Source organism: Malus sylvestris, chromosome 2 (assembly GCF_916048215.2).
Source record: "Malus sylvestris chromosome 2, drMalSylv7.2, whole genome shotgun sequence".
Taxonomy (NCBI): Eukaryota; Viridiplantae; Streptophyta; class Magnoliopsida; order Rosales; family Rosaceae; genus Malus; species Malus sylvestris.
The window spans coordinates 20,443,450-20,456,256 of NC_062261.1; the positions used below are offsets into that span (position 1 = coordinate 20,443,450).

The 12,807-nt window shown below is 34.9% G+C and overlaps 1 protein-coding gene and 1 long non-coding RNA gene across 2 annotated transcripts in view; both read left to right on the forward strand.

Annotated features, from left to right (window-relative positions):
- LOC126604656 (uncharacterized) overlaps positions 1-12,807 on the forward strand; it is a 74,203-nt gene that overhangs the window by 40,736 nt on the left and 20,660 nt on the right. The window lies entirely within an intron of this gene.
- On the forward strand, positions 7,031-9,761 carry LOC126604560 (axial regulator YABBY 1-like). Its single transcript, XM_050271857.1, has 7 exons — positions 7,031-7,405; positions 7,499-7,663; positions 7,919-8,057; positions 8,759-8,807; positions 8,982-9,057; positions 9,253-9,327; positions 9,502-9,761. The coding sequence occupies exons 1-7, from the start codon at positions 7,286-7,288 to the stop codon at positions 9,571-9,573; spliced, it is 696 nt and encodes a 231-aa protein (XP_050127814.1). The 5' UTR covers positions 7,031-7,285; the 3' UTR covers positions 9,574-9,761.

Here is a 12,807-nt window from a genome sequence, read left to right on the forward strand (position 1 = left end):
AGGTATACTTAGGGTTTGTAAAAGAAAATCTATATGATGCTTTTGGTATATTAAAGTTAAACAATAAAGCTTTATATTTTGTGAAAAACCCCCGTGTCTGGAATCCGAGTCCACCACTGATGAGAAATAACATTTAACTAAGAATTAATTTAGGTTTATAATGAAACCAATGTTTATTATTTATATCTTTGAGAATATTTTCATAGTTAAACAAAAAACATACAAGCCTATGGATTTCCTTTCAATCCACTACTAAAATTAAAAGTCAGCAATTGTCCAAACTATGTAATTGGGTACATTCATAATTCAATGGCAAAATTAATATTCAAAAGGAAAGAAAATGCGTTCTACTTTCATCTTCTATAGGTCCCTAAGCTAATGTCTCCTAGACTAAAATGCTTTGGCTAAATTTGGGGGAATCACTAGGTTCTACTGTAAATTAATTCTGCATATTGCACTAAAAATAAAAAGTAAATAATGCTTGAATGTTTTGAAGACCTAGCCAATCTGAGTTTTTGAGATCAGCAAACTACTTTGATGCTATTTCTGGTGGCCAAAAGTAATTTTTCTCGGTTGCACGTGGTTACCAAACACGGTCTTAATTAACCCTAGGACTATGTACATAACCTTGAGGACATGCAGACAGAGATATATGAGAGATTGGAGGTAAGAGGCCTCGAGGTGATTTGTAACTGTGTGGCCAAAGATTTTACCTTTTAAGTGTAAATTTCGATATGGGGGGACTGAGAATATCAAAACCCCAATTGGGTGCATGAAGGTGGATTTTGATAAATTTCAAACGTGTAAGAGAAATGACAGCCATCTTTTTTCAGCAATGCCCAAAACAACAAGTACATATTTTAATTAATTAGTTAATTGATGAGAAGAAAAGGATAAATGCACTAATCAAAATAAGATGTTTAGAAAAAATAAAAAAGGAAGTTCTGTGTTCCTGTGATCATGTCACTGACAACTACGTATCCCTGTGTCCATATATATGAGAGAGAAACATATGGAGTGAGTGGTCAAATCGGAAATGCAAAAGCTTTAATGCCTTTTGTGTGATTGTGTTATTATTGCGATAAAAATTTGTTGGTGTATTAGCGTCCAAGGATTCCCAGACAAAGTCACAACAAGGTGGATATGGGGATATGGATATATCTATATGCACAAGGTTCTAAAAGACGTTAGGCACTAGTTGAGTGACGAGCTAGGGTTTAGCGCTTAGGCGGCTAGGCGGGGTCTAGGTTAGGTGGACTAGGCGGATTTAAGTAAATCTATTATATTTCGTGTAAATAAGTGTCTGTTTATACTTAAAATATATATAATTTTATCATAAACTACAAAATAGAGTGACATATATGTTATGAAGGATTGGAACATAATGAAAACATGGGGGACAAGCATATAAGGTGTGCTCATTTAAGTATTCAACAAGTGTCTTACAAGTTATTGAAAAAACAAAAAAAACAAAATGTAAAATGAAAATTATCTATTTTCTGTCTAAGTGAGTCGCAACCTACGCGGGTTTAGGCGCCCTTTCTTAATTTTCAAACGCCTAAGCATTAATCGAGGCGATGGCCAGCCACCTAGTGCCTAGGCGGGGATTTTTAGAATAGTGGATATGCGTTTGTCTAGTTCACGAGTTGGTTATCATTCGTAAACCCTAGCTAGTTAGTGAAATTTTTATTAGTTAGTTACAATTTTGCTAGAAGGATTAAGCTAGCTTGTGGTTAATTTTGAGAGTAGAAGTGGAAGAACTTATATGTTGAGAATTAATTTCACATTGGGGGAAGAAGAACCTTACATGTGCTTATAAGTAATTGAGTTGCTCTCTCTATTGCTAATTGGTTTTTTTGATGAAACCACAACTTTCTTCATGGTATCAGAACAAGTTGTCCCGTGTGTGAAACCCAACGACCACACGTACTGCATGACACCCGATTTGTGTTGTTCATGTGCTGGACGTAAAAATATGTCACAACGTTAGGTGGTGTGTTCAGAATCAATCCCACATCAGGAAAAGAAATGACCTTGCATGTACTTATAAAGAAGGAACCCTGTGTATGCTTATAAGTAATTAGGTTACTCCCTATATTACAAATTGATTTTATGGTGAAACTGCAACTTTCCTCGACTTATAAGTTAAGTTTGAGTGAGGAATTTATGTAACATCCCACATCGCTCAGGGGAGTGGATCATGTAAGCCTTATATGTATATTCTCATCTCTACCTAGTATGAGACATTTTGGGAAGGCTTTGGGTTCCATCGGAACTTCGAAGTTAAGCGAGTTCACTTGAGAGCAATCCCATAATGGGTGACCCACTGGGAAGTTCTTATGTAAGTTCCCAGAAACAAAATTGTGAGGGCATGGTCGGGATCCAAATCGGACAATATCGTGTTAGGGCGGAGTAGAGTCCGGAATGTGGTGGGGGACCGGGCCGGGATGTGACAATTTATAAGTCAAAACAAAGTAATGTCAAAAAATGAATTAGAAATGCATTACAGAGATGTGAAGAGGATTTGTAAATCTCTACTTAAAATGATTTATTTATAAATTTCTCTTATATCCCATGTATTATTTACTTCACTCCCTTAAAATTTGAATATCTACCACCCCGAACATGGCCATATAGTAAAATTTTGTACTCACTTCACTATTGATCAACAATATATTCACCTAAAGATCAAGAACTCTTCTAGAACGCACATAATTTGATTAATAACTTGAATGAAACTAACCGAGTTATCAATTATTTAGAAAATGTATCACCCCACACCTCCACATATCTTTTTGGTAGTGATCTTGTGCTTTCTTGTCAAAAGACGTCCATTTCGAGAATTTTAGGTTTAAGAGAAGCGTTGAAGATTTATATTGAAAAATAATCAAATGAAAGTCTACAATAAACTAGTTTTGGACATAACTAGAGATTAGCACCACAGGATATCTATATACCTACATACGTGTGTGTGTGTGTATATATATATATATATTGGAATTTTTTAAAGGAAGGGATTCACATTTTTTTTATAAAAATGAGGATTAGTTGTGAGGTCCACACCACATCTAACTTTAACGATCCGAACCATCTATTTTTTAAGTTGCACCTCATAGATCATCCTTGCAAAATATTAGTCAAATCGGAAATGTTTAAGACATCTAATTGGGTTTAAAAAATTAACGAATAATTTGTTATATAAGAAACAATGAAATTTTATCTTAAGAATTAAATAGGCAAATGATTTTGGATTGAATTGAATTTTTGCAAGGATGATCTATGAATCGAGACTTACAAAATAGACAATTCGGATCGTTGAAGTTCGATGTGGAATGAGCCCCACACCTAATCCCCATTTTTTTCAAAAAATGGGGATCCCTTTACATAAAGGGCATATATATATGTACTTGGGTCAGAGCGCAAGCTCTTGATGCTTTCGGCTACTAGACTTTTGCCATCTAGGCTGCGGCACTCCACCGTTTCGCCTAGCAGCATGACGCTTGTATTGCTCTCCCACAACCCCGTGTTCACGATTTAGGCTGCTCCCATTTTGCTCGCTGCTACTACAGAAATCGTTTTTGCTTTCTTTTCCTCTAGCTACTAAGATGTTTTAGTTTGCCAGATTGTCTCTTGCCTGCCCATGGATTAAGCAGCAATTCGAAAGGTTAACCTATTCAGGAATCTCTGGATCTACGCTTATTTTCAACTCTCTGAAGTATTTCGTCGCTTATATATATATATATATATATATATATATATATATATATATAAGGATCTGAGTTACTGGACTTCACAACATGCAATATAGATCTTAAGATTTCATGATGCCACAACACAAGTTAGTTAATTATGTTGAGAGTAAATTTCACATCAAGCAATTCAGGAATCTTGAAGTACTTATATGAAGTTTCGTTGCTTCCCTTGTTTCTTACTGATTTTACAGTAGAACTTTAACTTCTTGAAAAAATTGTCATAAACCAAATATTTTATTGATTTGAAGAGAGGAAAAGCTACAAGAAGGCAACCAAAACTGAACTCAAAACGATTAAGAAACTTTTTATCAAATATCGGTGTACTTCAACCTTTTCTTTTTGAACCACACTACACGGCCAAAAACTCTATAACAGCTAGCTAGCGTTATAGAAAACGCTATGACAAGTGAGTATACTAGCTCAGGTTCTTCCCCAGCATTTTTGAAACACTATCAAAAACTTATGTATTATAGCGTACATGAATGCTATTATATAGATGGAAAGGACAACATTTTTAAAGTGCCATTATTTTGCTTGTATAGCGTTTTATAATGATGTCAGTGAACAGATAGTAGAAATATGAAATGCTATAAAAATGTGCAATGATAGTTATTTCGTCCCATAAATGGCTTTGTTCTATGCTAATACATTAGTTGGTATATACAACAATTATAATAGTCTACAAGTAGTTAAATTGCAAACCTTTTACAATTTTTTACAAGTAGCATGCATTGATCTCACCCAAATGAAGGAAGATATGAAGTGTGTTGCACCAATACAAATTATCAAGTACTGCATTACACCATATTTAACATAGACTAAACAAGACCATATACTCTCCTAAAAAACAACTATGAAAAGGCACTAATATATCTTGTCCATATAAATTCGAACCTATTTAAGTATCTTTATAAATTTCGTGTGTGATGTTATGAATTTATATATTCTATTTATTATATGTTGGCTTTTACTGTTTATGTGTGAGAAATTTTCACATTTATCACCTGACTTTTTATCTATTTGCGCATACTACATGAAGATAACATTTTTACTAATAACCACATGATTAATTTTGACTTTTGTAGCAATCTGAAACTTTCGTCAAATTCTGTCTACTATTCTGTTAAATCCTATCACATGGCCCTCACCTGGAGAAAATGTTTTAGCAAAACAATAGATGGAAGTTGACGAAAATTTCTCATATATAGTTCAAATTTACCCTCTAATTTCATAGATGTCAGGTTTTATAAAAACTATCCATTATAGACAAAAACATGCTTAAATATACCAAACTGCCCTAAACTGCTCTAAAAATTTAAATAAAATACCCTGCACCTAAAATCGTTAGAAATCCTTTTCATTCAAACTTACAACAAGACTGCTTACCTGTCACCGGACCGCCTACCATCGCAACCCTTCCCCCTTTGGCATGTGGTTATCCTTTCTCCTTCACGTTGTGTTGAAATTTTCATTTAAAAAAATTAAATTAATTAATTCTTGGTATTATACTTTCGGTATGCGATGTAAACCTAACAAATCAAATGGATATATATTGGCAAAGTTGAAGGAGGGTTTGGCTAATTGGGAGCAACGGCGGCAAGTTGCCACCCGTTCTCTAATTATCAGGAGCTCTACCTTTTGTCAAAAGGTCATCACAATTGTGTGTAAACAAACAAATTCTAGTTTTTATTGCAAAAACATAAACATAAACATAAACACGACAAAAAAATATTTCTGATTTCTTGAGGAGGTGGGGATGAGGCTGTGAGGTGTGGATGGTATTGTCAAACATCATGTTTTCATGGAAATGAATTCAGGTTCTTTTATAAACCGATGGAATTGCCATAATTTTATCTAGTAGTATTTGGATTGAGGGTTTTGTTGTTATTAACTTTGGAGGTATTGAAGTCTATTAAAGTGAATTGTTGGAAATATTTGATAGTTTTTATATAAACTAACATTTGTAAAATTAAAAGGTAAATTTAGCTATATGATAAATTCTCGAAGTTGACAGAGGTGGCACATTGTTACAATTTACAAAACCAAGGTGGTCATTAGTAGAAATGTTTTCTCCATGCCAAGTGGTATTTATGTACAGATCAGATATTAGACACAATGTCAGATGATAAATGTACAAATTCCTACCTCATGTATATATGTTATAATTTCTCCTCCTTGTCTATTTTTCAATCAAGTCTCATAATCTCATCCGCGATAGGGTTTAAGAACTGTTAAGTGCTGCTTGACTATAAATTTGGTACGAGGACACTATCATACTATGCATGTTTTCTAGCTTTGAAATTGACATAATTTTATACAAATTAAGGTTATATAGTCTGAGGAACGCGGTTTTTAAAATAGAACACGTACCCAGTGGACCGAATAAAATTCCAACAATATGAAGGAGAAGACTGCAATCCCAACGAAGTCTGAGTTGGCAATCTTAGATTGGACCTTCAAGGAGAGAACAGAAACAAAGCCAATGAAAATAGGTGCAGAGGAAGGTGCTCGGTAACTAAAGAGCTAACACTTTAACACAACATGTACAGTCGACGGAAAAATATAAGATTTGATTTGATAGATAGAATGGAAATTAATATATGGAATTGTAGAGAACCGAGGAGTAGGAGAGACAAATTAAAGGCTGTGAATTGATCACAACCTCTCTCTCTTAAATATTTAAGTGTGAAAACAACAGATGAATGAGCCAAAGCTAATCACTCCCATGCACACGTCCCTTTCTCTCTTCCTCTCCCCCACCTCTGCCGCTTCTGCACCGTCTCTTTCTCTATCACACACACATCCTTTGGGAATGATAACCAAACAATTTTCTCATCTTTTATTTATTTATCTTTATAAATATGATCATGAAAAAAGAAAAACAACTTGGTACAGCGGCCTACTTGCTTATGATATATCAACAACTTGTACGAACCCAAAAACATGTACATGATCAGCTATAGCTGATATATATATCCACATAGCAAATAATAACATGAGTAATAACTCTAACAACAATATATGAGTAATGCTAAGTAGATCATTTTAGACTACATTTGCAAACCATTTGATGTGTCACCAATAAAAAATAAGCACGTTAATCAATAGTTAAGTAATAATCCAACCCTATCAAAATATCTCATGCAAATTAAAAAATGAAAAGTTTATACAAACTTGTCATACTCGAATTGATCTACAGACATTTTACATACAAAAAAAACTAAGTGATGAATGACTTCTTAAATAAAACGACACTCTCTAAGTCTGTAGATGTTCCATATACCTGGTCCCCAACCCAACTATATAATTAGTGCCATCTCTCTCTCTCTTTCTTTTCTCTTTCTTCTCGTTCCTTAATAGTAACTCATCATCAACAATTCTCAAGCAGTGAGATCAGACCCAAAATCTGTCTACTACACATCATCAAAATCCCACTGATAGATCGATCAGTCAAAATCCCATCAATCAAATCACAAAATCACTATCATCACCATCATCAGATCATCATTATCATTAGAAATTAGAAAGAAAGAATGTCTTCAGCTGCAACCTCATCCACTGTCTTTAATTCACCGGACCAACAACAACACCTCCTCTCTCCCACCGATCAGCTCTGTTATGTCCATTGCAACTTCTGTGACACCGTCCTAGCTGTACGTGCTCATCTTACTCTTACCTTACTTTAACAATCAATTTCCTGGGTTTTAATTGTATTAAAAAGTGTATTTATTTGTTTATGTATGTAGGTGAGCGTTCCTTGCAGCAGTTTGTTTAAGACTGTGACTGTTCGATGTGGCCACTGCAGCAACCTTCTTTCCGTCAACATGCGTGCCCTTCTTCTTCCGCCTCCTAATAATAATAACCAACTTCACCTTCCACATCATTTCTTCTCCACTCCTCACAATCTCCTTGTAGGTTTTCTTTTTTGGCTCATTACATGTATATAAATATGATTCGTTCTAATTGTACATTTGCATACTAGTATAATTCATGCTCATATTTTGTAAGAATTTGTTAGGCAGCTGCTATTCAATTAAACTCTCAAATATTTTCATTTTTCTCACAGAAAAAGTATTATAAATATTGATGTTCTAATGGGATCATGTATAAAATATATATATATATGTGTGTGTGTGTGTGTGTGTATATATATATATATAAAACAGGAGGAGATCCGGAACACCCCATCAAACACAATCACAAATCACCAGCCTAATTATACAAATGAATCAGCCATGCCGATCCGGGGAGGAGGCTTTGACCATCACCAGGAGATACCTAAGCCTCCTGCAGTTGTCAACAGACGTGAGTGATATTTTTCTTCTTTTTGTACTATAAGCACACCACTACCTTTTCATGTTTTAGTTTAAGTCTCTTTTAGCGTAGTAGAACATTTTTTTTCTTTTCTTTCTGAATCCCTATCACTTTGATTAAGGACTTTTTCGTAAACAGCAGACTCTTTGCCAATCAAGAAAAAAGTTCCAAAAGAAAAGCCAAGCTAACTTTTGAATGTTTGGGCTTACTCTTTAACAGTTCCCAATGTCTCTACCAATTAGTTTTGTGTGTATGAGACCGTGAGAGGCAAGAATCTTTAGCACACATTTATTTCATGTGCATTTCTTCTTTCATGTTGTTCCAGATTTAGTTCTGAGTGTAGTGGCCGCTACTAATGCTCACTTCAGATCCACAAATATACGTACATTTCTTCTTTTCTAGCATTCTTCAAACAGTTTTGAGTATTTCAAATCTGATCAGGGTCCATGTAGAGAACCTTAGATGAACACTATATATATATATTTCTTCGATCATCTTGCTTTTAGCTTGTTCTTAATTCTAATGTACAGAATTAATAGAAGTGGTGATATGAGAGGATCAAAATTTTAAAACGTAGTATCACATAATTATCTATTAAAGGAAACACAAAGAAAAAAAAGGCCAGCGAAGTGATTATAATGTACATCTGTCTGCTTTTGTCTCTCTGCGAAATGTCTACATTGGATGTCCAGCTCCGGAGAAGAGACAGAGAGTGCCATCTGCCTACAACCGCTTTATCAAGTGAGTAATAACATAAACTAATACACAGTTACACTTAATTGCTTTCTATATATATAAATGTCTATGCTGTAATTACTTAACTCTCTCTCTCTCTCTCTCTCTCTCTCTATATATATATATATATACACATACTTTCTTTCGAAGCATAACTATGAAATTGTTTATATTTTGCAGGGAGGAGATACAACGTATTAAAGCTGGAAATCCTGATATAAGCCACAGAGAGGCCTTTAGTGCTGCTGCAAAGAATGTAAGCTTTTATAATAAGCTTCGGTTTCAACTTTAACCAGCTAGGGTTTCACTTTTCATAGCTACCATATATATGCAGATAACTAGCCTGCTATGCCTAATGAGAGTGGTTGTGTTGTTCTTTTGACTTTTAGAGGTTTTGAATGTTTTTGTTACTTGTTAATTTTGTGGGTATATTTGTTTTGTTTTCTCTCAGTGGGCCCACTTCCCTCACATCCACTTCGGACTTCTGCCTGATCAACCCGTGAAGAAAACTAACATCCGCCAGCAGGTATACCTCAACCCTAATCGCTCTGAGTTTCTTAGATGGAAACCCTAGTGACTGAACTAGTGCTATTACGCCTCTTTCATTCACTTGCAACGAAAATTAATGCACATGAAAAAAACAAGTTTCGAAGGGTATTTCAATTGGAAATTTATGAATTTGTATAATGGGTTTTTGCAGGAAGGAGATGACGTCCTCATGAAAGATGGATTTTTCAGTACTCCTGCCAATGTGGGTGTCTCCCCCTACTAAAAGGATTAGGGTTTATCTTATTTCGTGCCTCTCAACTTTATATAGTACTAGGGAATCTTATTCATATCCTAAGCTTTCTTATTATTAATCTCTAAAAACTTGGGTTGGATGCATGGTTATATTACTAGCTAGTCGTCGATTGAAGAATTTGATGAAGATATATATCTCAAGAATCAATTCCGTTCAAAGACCCATGTTGACATGTTAATGAGTGAAGAAAACTTTAGGAACACTGTAAAACCAACTGAAAATAGGTGGACTGATCTAGTTCATTATAAGTGCTTGCAAGGTTCGATCTTTAGTTTTTAATGCGGAATTTATACTTTCAACACGTCTCCTTACTTGAGAAATGGACATATATTGGATGATATGGGAGCCCCGTGATCTTTTAGGCTCTACACATAAATAACTACGTGCTTTGAGTGCATGAAGAATGTGAACATCCATCCTATACCAATTGGCAATAGAAATAGCTAGGTTCTTTTACAAACTCCTGCTCCAATGACACTTTTGGTTATATACATGAAATGTTTAGCTTTTCTGACCTCCTTGTAACAAAAGAAAAAGTATATATCTATACCCATTTTTATAATTACTGTTTATAAGCATTTTCAAGTCCACTATAAAACAGACAAAATTTGGATTTCAATTACAGACATATACTTCATCAAGTTGGATACCCAGTATTTCCGAATTTCTTTCCAATATTGTTCTCTCTTTTGTTTCATTTGAAGCCTAAATGCTATGAGGCTTCAAATTAAAAATGAAAAAGAAAGATGGTGCTATGAGGCTTTGGCACTATACATATTGTTGTACCTTCTAATTACTATAGGCTTACTCTGCTTAGAATCTTCAAAAATAATGAGATGTGTGTCTTTATTATCTTAGAAGGAATATATAGAGTGTTATCAACACACCCAGTTTTACATCTCACACACATTTTTCAATTTTCGGCCGTTAAATTGAATGAATTGAAGAAAATTAATAAACAAAAATTAACAAAAATGTGTGAGAGGTAAAAATGTGCGTGTGGATTTCACTACCCATCTTATATTGCTTCCATCCCAAGGGCACAGGGCAGCTGAACACGGATAGTTAGTACGCGAACTCATAGCGATTAGTCAATTAGCTTACCCTTGATATGAGCATGCTATGCATATAGGCTCCACCAACTACGTATGCAACTACTGATAAAAAAATGGGCCAAGCCTCAAACATCTTAGAAATTTTTTAGCTATTTATATATTTATCTCAAAAAAAAAAAAAAAAAAAACCAATATTAGCTCTTCAAAGTAAGATGATGTATAACTGTTGTCCCTAAAATGTACAAAGCTTATGTGGCACGCATGCCGAGTAACTATTGAGGTCTTTCTTGTGAATGCGGTAAGTAGAGTAGATGTGTTGGTAGTGTCTAACCCACTGCTAACTTCTTAACTTAGCGACTACGATCGAGAAAGGAACACTCTTACCTTAGGGTTCTAGAACCTGATCGGTTACTTAATTCATTGGGAAGTTCAGGATCTTCTACACCAGGTTTGGCAGCTTTAACTATTTTTCTTGGAGTATCAGTTTGTGCAGCCAAATGAAATTTATTGATTCTAGACGAGACAATAATATGAACTTTTTCAGCCGAAGTAACTAACTAGTCCACATAACGGCCTACCAACTAAAATGGGTGACCATTAAAATTGCACCCCCTGATTTTCTTATGCATCGGCATGAACAACCGAATTGTTAAGAAAATAAAAGTTATTATTTTCCTAGCAAACGAAAACAAAAATGGCCAAACCATAATGAAGAGGAGGCCAACGATGCTTTATTCCGAGCCAACATCGTTTGATGTCAAGATCTTTTGATACCAACGTTTTCAACTTTTTTTATTTTGCTATAGGTAGAGTAAAGTATCATCTCCAAATATTTTTGACTAGGCCAAATATTTTCGATTTTCCACTGCCAAATGCATTGAACTAGTATGCCCCCTCCCTCGAGCATAATTACTTGACAAATCAAGGCTTTTAATTTGAACAACTCATCCGAACAGGATCGCTCTATATCAGCTTTATCTCCAATAACCATATCAATTGACACGGTTTTTGTGTCTGAGGCCATGTTTGAAAAATCAGCTTTTGAGCCAAATTCTTAATTCGTTTAAGAAAATTTTTCTTCTAAACCAACCAAATTTTTACTTTCGAACGAAAGAAAAGGAGGCCTAACTTTTTCTTCTAAGCGGACCAACTGTTCTGCCTCAGCCGAGCGAATAGACAGCCTAACTTCTTTGGTCAAATTGACAATCTTCTTGAACCGAAGCTTGATTGGGGCAAACCAGAAAATTGTCCCCCATCCTTTTGAACTAACTATACTCCAAACGGAATTGATCTATACCCAAGAACAAAAGGAAAGTGCTCATCATCTAACCATGATTAAAATGGGTTCTATCTTTTTTTATCCATTGTTCTTGTGAGGTAATGTGAGCATTCATTCTAACATCTCAGAGAAGGATTTCCTCATCTCTTCATTTCCATAAAAAATCTTCTCTCTTTTCAATGTGTCTTTCTAGTTGAACTCTTTCTAGTTGAACTTTAATCTTGTCCAGTTGGCTCAATTGAGCCAAATTGGAACATTGAAACATCATTTGAACTTCACAATTTTTAGCAATGTGGTCAAACTAGGTGTGCCAAAATGTTGACCCAAAAAAAATACAAAGCTTACGTGGCGTGTAGGCCAAGCAACTATTGAGCTAACTATATCTTTTTTGTGAATGTTGGTGTGACAACTCACGACCGAGGTTGGTCGGGCAAGTAAAGTAGATGTGGTGGTGTAGTCAAATGGGCTACGAGCTAACTTCTTTATTTATCGATTACAGCCGAGGAAGGAACACTCTCAGCCTAGGGTTTTAGAACCCGAAGACAAGGTTACTTAGTTCATTGCGAAGTTCAGGATCTTCTGCATCAGGTTCTATAGCTTCAACTATATTAGTGAGAATATAATTGGGCCGAATAGTATTAGGCTGTAAGCGCAAAAATACCCAAAGGAGATGAGTGTCTTTATAGTGAATCTAGTTCGACCGTCTGAATGCCAAACTCTGTAATGTAATTGTGAGTAACCCCTTATAGAACACCTTATTTTACAGAGGAAGCTAATGAAGTGACCTCTTTTGATGAAAGAATAAAAAATTCTTCATTGGTTGAGACTTAGATTAGTTCTACAGCCGATTAGTTTTGTTTAACCAAATTG

Excerpts from the sequence above, each read along its gene's own strand:
- LOC126604560 (XM_050271857.1), top strand. The coding sequence starts at position 7,286 with ATGTCTTCAGCTGCAACCTCATCCACTGTCTTTAATTCACCGGACCAA. Across the intron at positions 9,058-9,252 it reads TTAGTGCTGCTGCAAAGAAT|TGGGCCCACTTCCCTCACAT; the intron begins GTAAGCTTTTAT and ends GTTTTCTCTCAG. Across the intron at positions 9,328-9,501 it reads AAACTAACATCCGCCAGCAG|GAAGGAGATGACGTCCTCAT; the intron begins GTATACCTCAAC and ends GGGTTTTTGCAG.